Genomic DNA, 15,609 nt, shown 5'->3' on the forward strand with positions numbered 1-15,609 from the left:
AAAAGAGAATAAGAGGAAAGGAAAAAATAGGAAGGAAGGAAGAAAGGAAGTAAGGAAAGAAGAAAGGAAAGAAAGAAAGAAGGGAAGAAAGAAGGGAAGAAAGAAAAAAGAAGGAAAGAGAGAAATGTAATTACTATTATTCCTAAATTATTATTCACAGTACTAATTTACTTTACTTAAAACTTTATACTGATTTAACACAATATTTACAAATAAGCAGTGCCATAAAATCCTCTCCAACTTTTGGGCTGTAGCCAAGTATGTTTCCTGTAAATATTCAGAGCTGATTTCTATAATTAAGTAGCTAATAAATCCATATCTAACCTAAAATCTTAAAGTCACTCCATACATTTTGAGCAATTAGATTACTTCATCAACACAGGTGTTGTAAAGCTATAATAGAAACTAGGCTCTGAAGAGAATATTAGATTTAACATTTCTCAAGTATTTAGACTAATTATAACACACATGCACATTATAGCAAAAGAATCAAGCTAAAATTAATAATCCAAGGGAAGGAAATAGACACAAATCCAGGTTTTATAATGTACCATAGGCTTATTTAGTTTGGGGTTTATTTTCAAAGCCAAAGAAATAAAATAATAGATACCATGTTGTTGCAAAATTTATGTATTTAGAATGAGAAAGGAAATCACAATGAATTACAGGCTTTCAAAAGAAGAAAATAGCACAATTGCCTTAATCCTTAAAAAAGAAAGAAGATAAAACATTTTAAAAATTTGTTTTTAAACACATCTGTAAATATTTTCATTGAATCTATATCTATATCTGTTTTGTAAATCAGCACCGCAGTTTGAATTCAGGGCTTTATACTTGCTTGCTGGCTCAGCTGGTGCTTTACCACTTGAGCCATGCCTAATGCCTGGAATTTTGCTGGTGATATTGGAGGCAGAATATCATAGATTTTTCTACCTCGCCTAGCAGAAAAGATCCTCTGCATCTCAACTCTTTGCGTAGGTAGAATTGCTGGCATGAACCGCCACTGGCCTTTATTTACTGTTTTTGTATAACAACTACTTGGTAATATTTTTATGAAAAATGGAGAAGTAAATACATATTGTTCAATATGATTAAAATTAGTTTTTAATACTTGTAGTATAGAAGAGTACTGCTTTATTATTTATTAGTAGCATTGTGATACTGTAAATAAAAACTTAAAAAATTTGATCAACTTGAGAAAACATTTTTATTGTCTTTAAGTAGCTGTACAAAGTGGTTTCAATTCAGCATGTCAGTTGATGAGTACAATGGATCCAAATTGACATCATCATTCTTCCCCATCTCTCCAATCCCCAATTTTCTTGGTTCTATTTTCACGTATGTACCTGAAATATGATATCTGCAATTGGTTCTCTCTCTCTCCATTCATATAACTCCTTCCCCTTCACCTCCCCCTAACCCTGACCGCACACATTCCTGTTTCCTGGTATTCATTTTGTCAAACAGTTAGTTGATCAAAAGAGTTATACCATTGGAATCCTTCCCTGAATATACCATCCTTTAATTAATGATTGTGTATATATACATATGAAACTATAAATCCAATGCATTACCCATTAAAATCCGGATGCCATTCTATACTAAAATAGAGAAAAAATTCATCAATTCACATAAGCCACAAAAACTTTGAATTACAAAAGTAAAATCCTGAGAAAGAAAATGAACAACAACAACAACAACAACAACAAAATTCTAGGTATCAATATTTCAGGTCTCTTCTATTAGTAACGGCTTAGTATGCAAGAAAGGGTTTGAAGATAGATGGAATACACTAGGGGCCCCAGAAATTGACCCACAGATGAGCAACCATCTGATATTTGACAATGGAGCCAAAATATGTGTTGGAAGAAGACAGCCTCTTCAAAAAACAGTGCTGGGGAAACTGGATATCCACATGACAGAAGCTGGATCCTGGTCTGTTACCTTTTATTAATATTAATTAAAAATGGGTCAAAGACCTCAATGTAAGAAATGAAACCTTGAAATTACTGCAGAAAGAAGAAACACTAGATTTATTGGCATAGGCAGTAATTTTCAGCATAGATTTCTAGGGGTTGAACAAGCCAAAGAGAGAATTGACAAATGGGAATGGGAAATGTTACACAGATAAGGACATAGTTACTTAGTTAAAAAGACAACTTACAAAATGGAAGAAAACAAAACAAAACAAAACAAAAACCTTAATTTTAGTTGCACAAAAAATATTGCCTAGACAATTTGACTACACAAATATTATGTTCTCTTGAGTAGACATCAATAGACTGTTTGATAGCTGCTCTAGTGCTATTTTTCTAAAACAACAACAAAGCAATCAGCAACTTTCCAATTCATAAAATTGAAATTCTCCTGTAAATGTTGACATTTATTAGCAGAGACACAAAATGTATAATTTGGTTGTGTATATATATGGTTAATATTATATTTAAGTTGGAAGATAACTCAAAGCTGATATAAAAAATGAAATATTGTAGCAGTTAATACTCAATTTCTACTTAGCCTTGGGTGACCAACTATTCTGCACCTTATTGTCTAGACAGAGGCCTTTCTAAGAATCAAATCTAGAGCCATTTTTTCTAAGTAAATTATTATTGATAAGTTAGTGTTTTAAAGGAGAGTTTAAAATTTATTTTTTTAAAGGGAGAAGATCTTTAGCTGCTGTACATCTGCAAGGACTTAGTATCTAAAATATACAAGACACTCAAGAAATTAAGCCCCCAAATAATGAATAACCCAATTAACAAATGAGCAAAGGACATAAACAGGGATTTCTCAGAAGTAAAACTGGTCAATAGACAAAGGAAAAACTGCTTAACATCTCTGGGCATAAAAGTAATGCAAATCAAAATATGAATGAGATTCCATTGCATCAAATCATAAAATCAAAGCTAGATACTCGTGCAGAAGTGGGAAAGGAACTCTAATTATTTCTTGGTAAGAATATAAATTGGTTCAACTACTGTAGAAGGCAGTTTGGAGATTCCTCAAAAAAGTAAACATAATGCTAATTTAGCTGGGCAGCGCACCTAGCTACTCAGGAGGCCAAGATCTGAGGATCAGGATTCAAAGCCGGCAGGGGCAGGAAAGTCCGTGAGACCCTCATCTCCAATAAACTAGAAAACCAGAAGTGGCGTTGTGGCTCAAGTGGTAGAGCACTCGCCTTGAGCTGAAGATCTGAGGGACAGCACCCAGGCCTAGAGTTCAAGCCCCACAATGAACAAAAAAAAGCTAGTTTATGATCCAGTAATATCCAAAGAATGCAAAAAAAAGATATTATAATGACACTTGCACACATGTTCATTATTGCACTATTCATTATAGTCAATTTATGGATGCAGCCCATGAGTTCTTCAGTGGGTGAAGGGATCCTAAAATTATGCATTGGAAATTTCTTCATCCATCAAGAAGGGTGATATTATGCAATTTCCTGGGAAATGGATGAACATGGAAAAACTATGTTAAGTGAAGTGAGTTGGGCTCAGAGAGACAAAGTACACATGCTTTTAATTCTCATATGTGAAAGTTAGATTTCAATTATAAATATATATGTAAGGAAGAAAATTTTATGTTTATTAATTAATGAATTCATTTATTTGTTAGTCATGGGGCTTTAAATCAGGGCCTGGATGCTGTCCCTGAGTTCTTTTGCTCACACTTAACACTCTATTACTGGGAGTCACAGTGCCATTTCCAGTGTCTTTTTTTTTTTTTTTTGCTGGTCATTGGGGCCTGAACTCTGGGCCTGGGCACTGTCCGCAGTTCTTTAACTCAAGCCTAGTTCTCTACCACTTGAGCCACAGCACCACTTCTAGCTTTTTCTGTTTATGTGGTACTGAGGAATTGAACCCAGGGCCTCATGCATGCAAGGCAAGCACTCTACCACTGAGCCACCTTCCCAGCCCAGTTTATTTCATTTTTGAGCTATGAGATTTTAGGGTATGTAATCATTTTTTGAAGGGAAAAATAAAGAGGAATTATAAGCCCATCATAAAAATTTTTAATTTATTTTTTAATTTTAAAATGGTGAGAGAGAAATAAGAACAAGCAACAGATGGAACAAAGTTGATCAATGTATATTATAGGCCTATATGGAAACATGACAATGAAACCTCTTTCTGTAATTAATATTCAGTAATAAAAAACAAGTTAATTTCATACACAAAATAATTTCAACCCCATTAACTACATTGCTGTTAATAACTTCATTGTGAGAAAACATGTTATATTTTAAATAATATATACTATGTAATATTACCTAATATATGCATGATAACCCCAGTAACTTATGAAAGAACTATCAGGTATACTCAAATGTACTCTGATAGTTTTAGATCCATACAGCATGATACTTGAAGACACTTATATATCTATTTGTACAACATCCACAAGTTTATTTCTACAACACACAAGCGTTCTGACAGATTCTATCATGCAAGATAATTTTAACAAAACAAAATATGTATTTATAATTATGTATATGTGTGTATATATGCATATATGTATATATATGTATATATATCTACTAAGTACATACCTGACAGAACTCTTTTCTGAATAAGCATTAAGAAGGATGAGATCCTTTAGTTACTCAGAAATATTTACAATAGATAGGTTTCTGCAGTCATTTATCTTCTTCTATTCATGTGTGTTTTCAGTGCCAGATTCTTTAGGATGAGCTCACGCAGCAGTTCAGCCTCAGGTGTACAATTCTGTGTTCTGAGGCAGATGGTCAGCACAGTGCGTAGGGGAGGACTCCCAGGAGGAATCCTTGTACCAACGTGACTTGCTAGTGAGCTTATTATAATTCCAAAGTCTATCCATCATGTCACTACAAGTTAAATAAAACACAATGACAAGATAAAGCAAAACATTCTGAGCATGCAAAACTGAGAATTCAGACCCAAATATATGAGTTAATATAGAAAAGGAAAGTGAACCCCAAATAAAAATGGTGCCACCACTAAGATAAGCATTCATACAAAAGGACAAACAAAGGGCCATTAATCCTACTAAAAATATTCCATTTAACCTCCAAAAAGCCCACACTTTTTTTTTTTTAAAAAGAGAATATAGTATATTACTAAGAAACAGAAATAGGATGTTGTGGTTTATGACTTATAGTCCTGGTTACTTGTGATACGAATGCAGAATTATTGAGCCTGGGGGAGTTCAAGAGCAGATTGCAAACATAGTATCACCCCTCCCCGCCTCAAGAGAAATAAAACAAAGAAGAGAGACTAGTTAGAAGAAAGTACCAATTGAAATTTATCTACTACATGGTCATTCACTTTTCAAAACAGTTTATTAATTTGGCATTCTTCAGTAAAAATGAAGGAATCTAGATATTCTAACACACATATGCAAAAAAAAAAACTTACTAGAATGCACATGGAAACGTTGATATCATAGGCCCCAAAAGAAATTATCTTACTGTCCAACAATAGTAAATTGAATAAATAAATTTTAGAGAATATAGCAATAAAAATCAAGTATAAATATTAGTATCAATGGTATGGTGTTCACAACATGGAATTGGGAAAAACAAAAGTCACAAAAAGGAGTTAACAAGACTCAAAACTAACATGGCAACAATATACTTTTAAGGGATTCAGAGATAGAGGATAACATTGAAAAGGAATGAATAGAATTGCAAGGAAGAGACAAAAAGAAAGATCACTCAATCCATTTAATGTATTTTTCTCAAATTTCTGGTACTTAACCTGGGTATTGTTTAAATATGTAACTTTTTAATACTTTTATCTTAAAGTATACATTTTGAAGGGTATGCTTGAGAAACTATAATACATTCTATAATTTTGAATATGAAAATTAATCTGTTAGAGAGCATTAGTCAGGAAAAGTCTCTTGGAAGAGCATCAGCCATATACAATCGATATCAACACATACTGATTTACAGAAGTGATTGGAGAAACTGATTGGAGGGCCATGGCACAAAATATGTCTAGTTTGAGGGATAAGAAGAAATTCTCATCTACTTAGCTGTTTTGCTTTTTGTTAGACGTGGGATATCACTAGGCTGTCCAGGTTGATCTTTTTTTGTTAGCATTTTTTTACTAGTGCATGCTAGTTGTTGGAGTGCTGAGAGAGTTTGGAGTGTTTCATTGTGATATTTCTCTACTCCTGGGTTGGTCTTGAACTATCTCATATTCCCAAATGCTAAGACTGTGTAGGTTTACTAATAGTCATTTTGACTACCTATCACTTGTCTATCAATGTATCATTTCTGTCATTTCTCTCTGTCTCTCTCCATCTATCTATCTAAAATCTACAAATTTATCTATGGGTCTCTATGCTCTTGAGTTTTATAGGCGTGAGCCAATGACTCCCTGCTCTTGTGTTTTCTTCTTCCTCTTTGTTTAAAACAATTATCTCTACTGCTTGCCATTTATTGGAATAATATCAGCTTTTCAAACACAGTTGCATTATAGAAGTACTTTTTATCATCAGATCTCTTTTACTTACAGCTGGGCTATATGGGGAGTGTCATTCAAAATTATTTTTTAAAATTGTCTTATTTTAATTAAAGTTGGATCCTTAGTTAAGTGAAAGTGTCTTCATGCTACAAAACAACGTCCTGACAAAAGCTTTCCATCCAACTGAGTAGAAGGACATATGACCCATCTTCCTGCTGAAGGTAGTGCTCATGAACCCTGACATGAGTGCCACAAATTCAATTCTATTAAAAGTAATGAAGTAGGAATGTCACTGTAATTATATGCAAAAATCGGCTCAGGCTTTTCCACAGTTCATGGTAATAACTACTATAGGCTTATAAAATTTTCTGTACAGTGAAGCCTAACTGCAGTGTTTATGTGGACATTAACTCACAGTGGGCATTTCTTTTCTGACGCAAAGAACTACATGGAGATGGTTTGGGTCTTAAAATTGGTCTCGTGCAATGAATCAGGGGATGATTGGTTTACAAAGTTTAGACAAGAGATGATGTATATATTTTTACTTATGCATGTGTGTGTTTATGAATACCTTTTACTTGCAATGTAGTAATGTTAGTGATGGAGTTAGAGGTACACTGGCTAGTTCCTACTGGTTAATTTTGTACCAGGCAGGTTGTATTCTCCCTGCCCCTCTATCTTCCAATATAACAAGAGAAAATGATATCATCTAACTCTTAAAATTGTGCTGTCTTCTGTGAATGTTAAGTACAGTTGAATTTGCTCAATATTCTTATCCTAATTTCAGGCATTTCGTTGTGTATTTAGTAACTATTAACCATTATCAGTGATAGTAAAAGTAATGAAAATACTGATAGCATTTATTCCATGAATGTCTATATTTTATCTTGATAATAATTTACAAGTATATTTTTCCTTCCTTCTTTCCTTCCTTCCTTCCTTCCTTCCTTCCTTTCTTCCTTCCTTCCTTCCTTCCTTCTTACTTCTTCTTCCCTCCCTCTCTCCCACTCTCCTTCTCCCCCACTCTCTTGTGTGTGTGTGTGTGTGTGTGTGTGTGTGTGTGTGTGTGTGTGTGTGTGTGGTATGTGTGTGTGCCAGTCTTGAGCCTTGAACTCAGGAACCGAGCACTTTTAGAATTTTGCTTAAGGCTGACACTTTAGCACTCTATGCATATATCTCAAACTTTCCTGCCCATGCTGGCTTTGAACTGCTATTTTCAGATCTCATCTTCTTGAGTAGCTAGGATTATAGGTATAAGCCATAGGGTTCCAGCTGTTTCTTTTCTTTTCCAACATCCATTTTACAAGTAGGCCAGAGGTTCAGATTCAGAATAGAGGGGAAAGTTGTACTTCGAATTCTGCAGGCTCTCACTTTCTGTTCTATCTTTATTTCATGCCTTCCACTTGCATAGGAGAGGAGCCTGGTGGCCTACTACTACTGGCCAGCAAATGTGGTGTCATAGTCCAAGCCAGTTTAGCCTAAAATATGACTGCCATCAGGCTAGCATAGCTCTTATTTGTCCACTGTTTTGTTTGGTCTGACAATGTTAGAGGCCTAAGTGGTGTGAAATGAGGGCAACAGCCAATGAAGGACTAAAGTCCTCTGAGAAACAGTCAATGTGAGTTAGTGACAAAATTGTAGGCAACTGAAACTAGTCAGACATGATATGAGTGAGCATGGAAAGGACTATAGTGACGCTGTGCCAGCATTCTAGATTACACCTGCAACTTTGAGCCAGACTGCTCAGTCTGGCCTCCCTTGCACTAACATATTGTTTCAAAGAACTTCCTTATGGATGAATTTGTTAGGCCACAATTACTAATATGAGTGAGTGACAGGGATGTAACATCTGATCCACATTTTCTTGTACATTTTCTTTAAACAGAAATTTAGGAACATCAGTTCTTATGGCATTGATGAATGAACTCTAAAATTCAACTGCTTGGTGAAGAGATTATACTTTGTATTTTTGTTAAATATAAGCTTGTTTCTATATATATATATATATTTATTTATTTATTCTTTTCATAATCTGTCTCTTGAGGATCAGACTAACAGATCTTATTGAACTGACCCTTTAGGTCTTGACACATGATTCATACTTGCTAATCTCGAGAGCCTTCCTTACTCTTAACAAGCCTGCCATTTCTTCCATTTTCAGAAATACTTTTTTTCCTCTCAAGGTGATGTAAAATGTCATATTTATGCCTGTTCCTAACTTCTGTAGGGAAAAAATCACAAAGTACATCGAAGGAATAAATATTGAAATTACTTGTTTCTGTTCCTTTAAATGTGTCTTTCATTAAAAACTCCAATCAAGAATTATTTTGAGGGGCTGGGAAGGTGGCTCAGTGGTAGAGTGCTTGCCTTGCATGCCTGAGACCCTGGGTTCGATTCCTCAGCACCACATAAGAAAAAAGCCGGAAGTGGCGTTGTGGCTCAAGTGGTGGAGCGCTAGCCTTGAGCTGAAGAGCTGAGGGACAGCGCCCAGGCCCAGAGTTCAGGCCTCACAACCAGACCAAAAAAAAAAAAAAAATTATTTTGAGTCTGAGTCAAGCAGAAAAGGTCAGATAAGGTGATGTTAGGGAAATGAACCATAAGATATGTATTCAAATGTTTTCTTTTTCTTTCATGCGATTGTTTCTAACACATTTATAAGATTATTTCTTTGTTGCTTTGTATGTCCCTCCCCCACAGTATAACCCCTGCTTTCCCTGTATTTGATGTCGGTATAATTTGTGGAGGGGAAGAGGAAAAACAAATCGTTTAAATAGGGATACAGGTGGACCCATTGCAACAATGAGATGTACAAGTCGTTATGTCGAAAACGAACTTTACAACTTTTATGGGGGGGAGGGGGCCGCGGGGGGCGGGGAGGATTGGGGGGTGGATGGGAAGGGGTTGGAAGGGGAAACAAAGGAGGAGGCTACAATGCTTGATAAGAAATGTACTCATTATCTTGCCCATGTAATTGTAACCACTCTATACAATATTTTCACAATAAAAAATAAATAAAATAAATTAAAAAATATTTTGAAAACAGTTTTTGTACCAAACTGATGTATTTATGATACTAAAAATGACCACTTTTATGAGTTTCAAATGCTTTATAAACATTTATGTATGATTTTCTAGAGGGAACTAGGCAATGAAAAGAAACAATAGGATATGAAGCCATAAGCCCTCAAGCCCAGAACTAAAGTAGTTTATCTTTGTAATCTTAGCAATTAGTACAGAATTCAGCACATAGTATATGCCATAGATTTGTTTTTTTTTGCTTCTTGAACACAAGTGGATTTATTGAAACAAGAAACAAACTATGTAAAAAAAAAAGGGTAAATAATTTGGAGCCAGGCAGATTGTATTTGAAATCCATCTTTGATTCACCACAGTGACATCAACCAAGCCACTTATTTCTTTACAAAATGAAAATTATAGCTAGGTTTCATTCAGTAGGAGAATAAAAAATAAGATAATATATCCTGAAAGGGGCATCATATTTATTATAACATTGTACTAATAATAATTTTAAATGGATCCTGAGAGGAAAGCACAGGCCAACAGGCTTAGTCCATAAGAATCCAATGTCCATTAGTCAATCCAAGTATAATAATTTAAAAGCAATAATTGTGAGATTTTAATTAATCTGTGAAAACAGATTAATTAAACAGATAAACAGATCTTGATAACAAAACATGTAAATAGCAGAATGCTCTAAAAATACATAGGATACACGTGAATTATCTTATTACTATTCTCTCAATAACCTGATCAATTTGTTCTTATGTGAGTATAAGCTGATAATCAGTAGCTGAGAGGGTTAAGAGAACTATGGTTTAATAACAGACAGTATTAATTCAGAGGAAAGCATATACAATTGCTCGACATAGCTATGGAAATATTATATTGCATCCATGGAAGCATCATAAAAGTGAAAAACAATTGTTTACTAAGTAAGCCTGCAAGGATGAAACACAAGCTCTTATAAACAATTATGGAAATAACAATGTTTAAACCTTTATTGAGGGAAATTTTCCATTACCAATATTAAGAACACACATACCTACTCTTTCAGAGAACTCTGAAAATGCGGTTACAGTGGCATAACATTGGATCTTCTGAACACATCATAAAAAGGTACTGAGAAATGAGTATAGCAGGGTAAAGCCTCACAATTAGAAGTATCAACAAAAATGTATTAGAAAGAATTTCTACACATTGAAGTATAACCAAACAAGGATCACAAATGCCTGTAAAATAACATTAGAAAAATGACTATGCCAGGGACAAAATGAAGCATCTTAATGAGTAGAAATAATGACAGACATAGAACTCTAATGGATTTTATTGCAGACTTCAGACCTCAAGAGTGGAAAAGCATTAAATGATATAACAACATCAAACACCAGGCATAGATCAGGCCATAGCCAGAGTGTGGTAAATTCCACAAAGGCAACAGTATGGTATCTGCAATAACAAACAACTATAAAACAATTGGCAGATAAATAGATGAACACTGGACTGGGTCTGTAGTTCAGTATTAGAGCACTTGTCTAGCATTCCTGTATATGTGTGTATATATAATATACACATATACATAGATATATACAAATATACACATATATACACACATATATATGCATACATTTTTGTATATACATATATTTGTATATACACATATATGTATACACACAAACCATACTACTGGTTTCTAATTTTGTGCCCTGTATGTGAGTCAAGAAATGGGAAACAAAGATTTTGTATTGCTAACCATCTTTAATTGAAGCATACTTTCCTGTCTTCTGACTGTGTACTTTAATGCCATGTTCTCAATGATTACAAAAGAAAGAGGAAGCTCTTTTGATAACCGCAGGCTGGTGATGAGAAACCATGCTGTGCTGGAAAGTAAAAAACAGCTGAGATCCCCTCACAGTATAACGGAATCCACAAAGAGACTGGAGTTAAATAGAAATGTTCTGTTATAAACAGTCTAAAAAATGACCTTGATGTACTTGCAGTTTAATTTTGAAATTTAAAGCCTCCTCTTTCTCTCCTTATGTTTCAAAGAAATGCCACTATTAATACATCTTCCCAAACAAGAAAATAATGTGCATTATTTACTAAGAATTGTATTTACCTGGGCAAGATAGAGATGCCTAGATCACAATGACTAAAACAAGACACATTTAAACACATTACTTTCTTTTGTTTTTGAGACAAGTTCCCACTGTGCAGCTCATGATGACCTTGCATTTGCAGTCTTCCTGCCTCTGCCTTCTAAGTGCAGGGATTTCAGCCATCCTTTGCCATACCATACTTTGAGATTGTTTTTCTCTCACATTAAAGAGGTTGGAAGGTGGCATGTGGGTGGAATCAAAACTGTGCATGTAGCAGGGATCTCTGCTTCTTCAACCTTTGTTTACTATTTGTAGTGGCAGAAAAGAAGGAAAAGGAGGAGGGGGAGGAGGAGGGGGAGGAGGAGGAGGAAGAGAAAGAGGAAGAAAGGAAGATCTTTCAGCTCGGGAAGTCCACTTAAAGAAGTGGCCTTCAAGAAATATATCTGCTATTTTACTGTCTGCAGCATCGGTTATGTTTAGTCAACTGCAGAGAGATTATCAAATGGAAAAAAACATAGAAGCAAGTATTTTGTGAATTTAAAATTGAGTAGCATTAAGAAATATTGTATCATTTCTGTTCACTCCAGCCCAGAGGTAAAAAAGTCACCTTGACCCCATTTTCCATACTATAGATGCTCCAAACATTAGTCACTTAGCAGGCAGTTTGGTCATCAGATTTTTCACAGTATTAAAGCTGTGTGTTCAAATAACACTTTACTTAGTAATAGTCACAGCACTAAAGTAATAGGGCTAGAAATTCAGATGTGTCAAAGAGAAGACTTAAGAACTATCTTCTTAAAAGTGAAAATATGAAGGCTGATTTAATGCAGAAAGAAAAATAAATCATACACTCAGGTAAGATGTATAGTAAGAATGCATATTTTAACCCATGAAATTATGAGGAAGGAAAAAAAAGAAATGTATGCTAGTTTTGCTCTCTTTCCTCAAATAATAGAAATTAAGTCCCTGGTATCTATTTAAATAACATGAAAAATACAACAAATGTGCAGGAGGAATTCAAAAAGAGAACACATGTTTTGATTCATAGAAACTTGTTGCAGGAGAAGGCGATCAGCCTGTGTGAAGACTTCAGTGATCCCATAAACTGAGTGAAACCAATTACTTCAAGTAAGGAATGATAACAGATTCTGGAAGAAATCTACTCCGAGAAATATGAATATCACTACATAGAAAGCATTGCTGATGAGGAAACTGCTGCTACATTTCTGGCAGAGCTGAAGAAGTTGATTGAAGAGAAAATATCATCCAAGGCAATGTTCAACGATCATAAAACACAACTCTTCCAGAAGAAGATGCCCAATTCAATATTGCTAAGAGCAGAAGGGAAGTGTCTAGGAATAAAACAGAGGCAATCCGATGGCCAAAAGATCACGCCAAAGATCTCCAAATATTAATATTGTTTGTTCCCCACATATGGCCATTCAGATAGTCTTGGCTCTTTCTTTGAAGATACTTCATATCAGATCATCTTATACTGGTCAGGAAGTCACTAATTGCCTAACACTACATGAGAATGCTGGAGTTACTTACTTTACCCTGTCTCATCACAAAGGCATTGTATCATCTCATACCATCACAAGAATTACACAGAACAATAAGATACATGCTGGGACTTGAACTCTGGGCCTTATTTTCTTGCTCAGTATTTTTTAGCTCAGTGCTGGCATTCTATCACTTCAATCATTCATCCAATCCCAGTAAGGTATTTTGAGAGAATATATTCAAGTAACATTACTCTAGCACATTTCATTATTACTGGTCCTAATTTATCAAAAATTTTAATAGGTTTCTATGTATGTATAATAAATGTATAGCACATGTGTAGGGTTTAGTACTGTTTATGGCTCAGACTTCTTGAGATCATAGAATAAGTGCCCCATATGAAGAGGGAAAAGCTAAACAAAAAATTTCTAGCCAGATCTTATTTGTCACCTCTGGTTACAAGGAAGATAGGCAACATAGCCTTTACCTAGGCAAACTGCAAGGTCAATAAAAAAGATTGCATTAGTAAATGTAACCATAATTTACTTCCACATAATTTGATAGCAAACACGTGTGTGTTGTGAATTCTAAATGGGTTAACTAATTAAGTGTCATAACAATTCTCTTGTGTTTGTACAGTCATTCTTGTTTCTCAGATAAGAAAGCTGAGCTGTGCAAGGGATGAATAACTTTGGTAAGGTCAAAATTAAGCCACAATCTGAAGCTTCACAATGTATCCTCCTTACCATTAACCCAGAAGTTGTCAAATATGGTTTTGTAAAGTGCTAAGTAATAAACTTTTATATTTATGAACCATAAGGTCCATACATCTATTCAGTTTTACCCTTACAACTCAAAGCAGCAGTCAACAACACTGAATGAATAGGTTTGCTGTTTTCAGTTAAAGCCTGGAGGCTCTTCTTTGTTGGTCTTTAGACATGCCATCCTCCTGCTGAAAGGAAAATGATGGCTAGATGGGTAAGCAAGCTGTTGTTCATTCATTGAAGAGTGAGTCTACTAAGTCACTCTTCTGCAACAACTTGACAATGAAGAGAAGCATGTCTGTGAATATGTTGAAGAGGACTAGTTTCAGAAATCAATGGATCATGGCCTTGCTAAAGAGTCTCTAGTTTTCTTTCTAATTTGATTTTCCTTTGTTATTTCACACCATTTATTTCTTTTTTTAAGGATGATGTACAGAGGAGTTACAGTTACATAAATAAGGTAATGAGTGCATTTCTCGCAGAACATTGTTAACTCCTCCCTCATTTTCTCACACTCCCCACATCCAATATAGTGTCTTGTGAGTATCGCTGTTGTGTTGGTTCCTTTTTTGTTCATTATCTCATCATTTTGTTTTTTCCCCTTCCCTTCCCCAAATTAGACACACACACACACACACACACACACAACACACAAACACACACACACACACACACAAGACACAGAATACCAAACCAAAACTAGTGAGAAAGGAGTTAAGACAAAGGGAAAAAAGGAAGGAAAAAAGAAATAGCTTCACACAGTACATTAAAAAAAAAAAAGAAAAATCAAATACCAATGTGGTGTATATATACACAATGGAATTCTATGCCTCCATCAGAAAGAATGGCCTTGCCCCATTCATAAGGAAATGGAAAGACTTGGAAAAAATCATATTCTTCCTCTTCTTCTTCCTTTTTTTTTTTTTTTTGTCTGGTTGTGGGGCCTGAACTCTGGGCCTGGGTGCTGTCCCTCAGCTCTTCAGCTCAAGGCTAGCGCTCTACCACTTGAGCCACAGCGCCACTTCCGGCTTTTTTCTTTTTGCTTATGTGGTGCTGAGGAATTGAACTTAGGACCTCGAGCATGCAAGGCAAGCGCTCTACCACTGAGCCACCTTCCCAGCCTCTTCTTCTTCTTCTTAAATCATATTCTTCCTCTTCTTCTTCTTCTTCTTCGTCATGGGGCTTGAACTCTGGGCCTGAGCCCTGACTCTCAGCTCTTCAGCCCAAGGCTAGTGCTCTACCACTTGAGCCACAGCACCACTTCCGGTTTTCTACATGGTTTATTGGAGATAAGAGTCTCACAGAATTTCCTGCCCAGGTTGGCTTTGAACTGTGATCCTCAGATCTCAGCCTCCTGAGTAGCTAGGATTATAGGCATGAGCCACTAGTGCCTGGCTAGAGTTACTATTAAGAAGTTGTTATTTCAAACTAATATGTCTAATTTATTTTTGCCACAGAAACTAAAGACACTTACACACACATAAAAACACACAATCTCTAAGCATAGAAACTTGTCCAAACTATTTCAAGAAACATTGACTTCAGACTTAATCTGGCATACCTATTCCATTTTGCTACAGGAATGTTATTTTGATAGAGATTATTTTGAAAACATAATTTTTCTAAACTCCTTGAGTAAAGACACAAAATATAAACATCAATTTATTGGGAAACCATTAAGCCTATTTTGAAATCAGTAGACTTCTTTTCTTTTTTCTTTTGAGAAACTAAAAATTGAGGAAAGATATCCAAAGTCCTTTGTACTATATTTTG

The 15,609-nt window shown here is 35.1% G+C and overlaps 1 protein-coding gene across 2 annotated transcripts in view; it reads right to left on the reverse strand.

Annotated features, from left to right (window-relative positions):
- Positions 1–1,220: 1,220 nt before the first annotated feature.
- Positions 1,221–15,609, reverse strand: part of Adgrl3 (adhesion G protein-coupled receptor L3) — a 735,816-nt gene continuing 721,427 nt past the window's right edge. The window contains exons 26-27 of one of the 2 annotated variants that reach the window (XR_011369974.1): positions 4,553–4,846; positions 1,221–1,346 (exon numbers count right to left, since the gene is read on the reverse strand). Coding sequence is in view for 1 of the 2 variants with exons in the window: in XM_070012589.1 (XP_069868690.1) it covers positions 4,839–4,846 (8 nt within the window). In the remaining variant the exon portion in view is untranslated. Of the gene's footprint in view, positions 4,847–15,609 lie in introns of both variants that reach the window. The other variant, XM_070012589.1, reaches the window with a different exon arrangement.

Source organism: Dipodomys merriami, unplaced genomic scaffold (genome assembly GCF_024711535.1).
Source record: "Dipodomys merriami isolate MVZ:Mamm:240054 unplaced genomic scaffold, mDipMer1.0.p SCAF_9, whole genome shotgun sequence".
Classification (NCBI taxonomy): Eukaryota; Metazoa; Chordata; class Mammalia; order Rodentia; family Heteromyidae; genus Dipodomys; species Dipodomys merriami.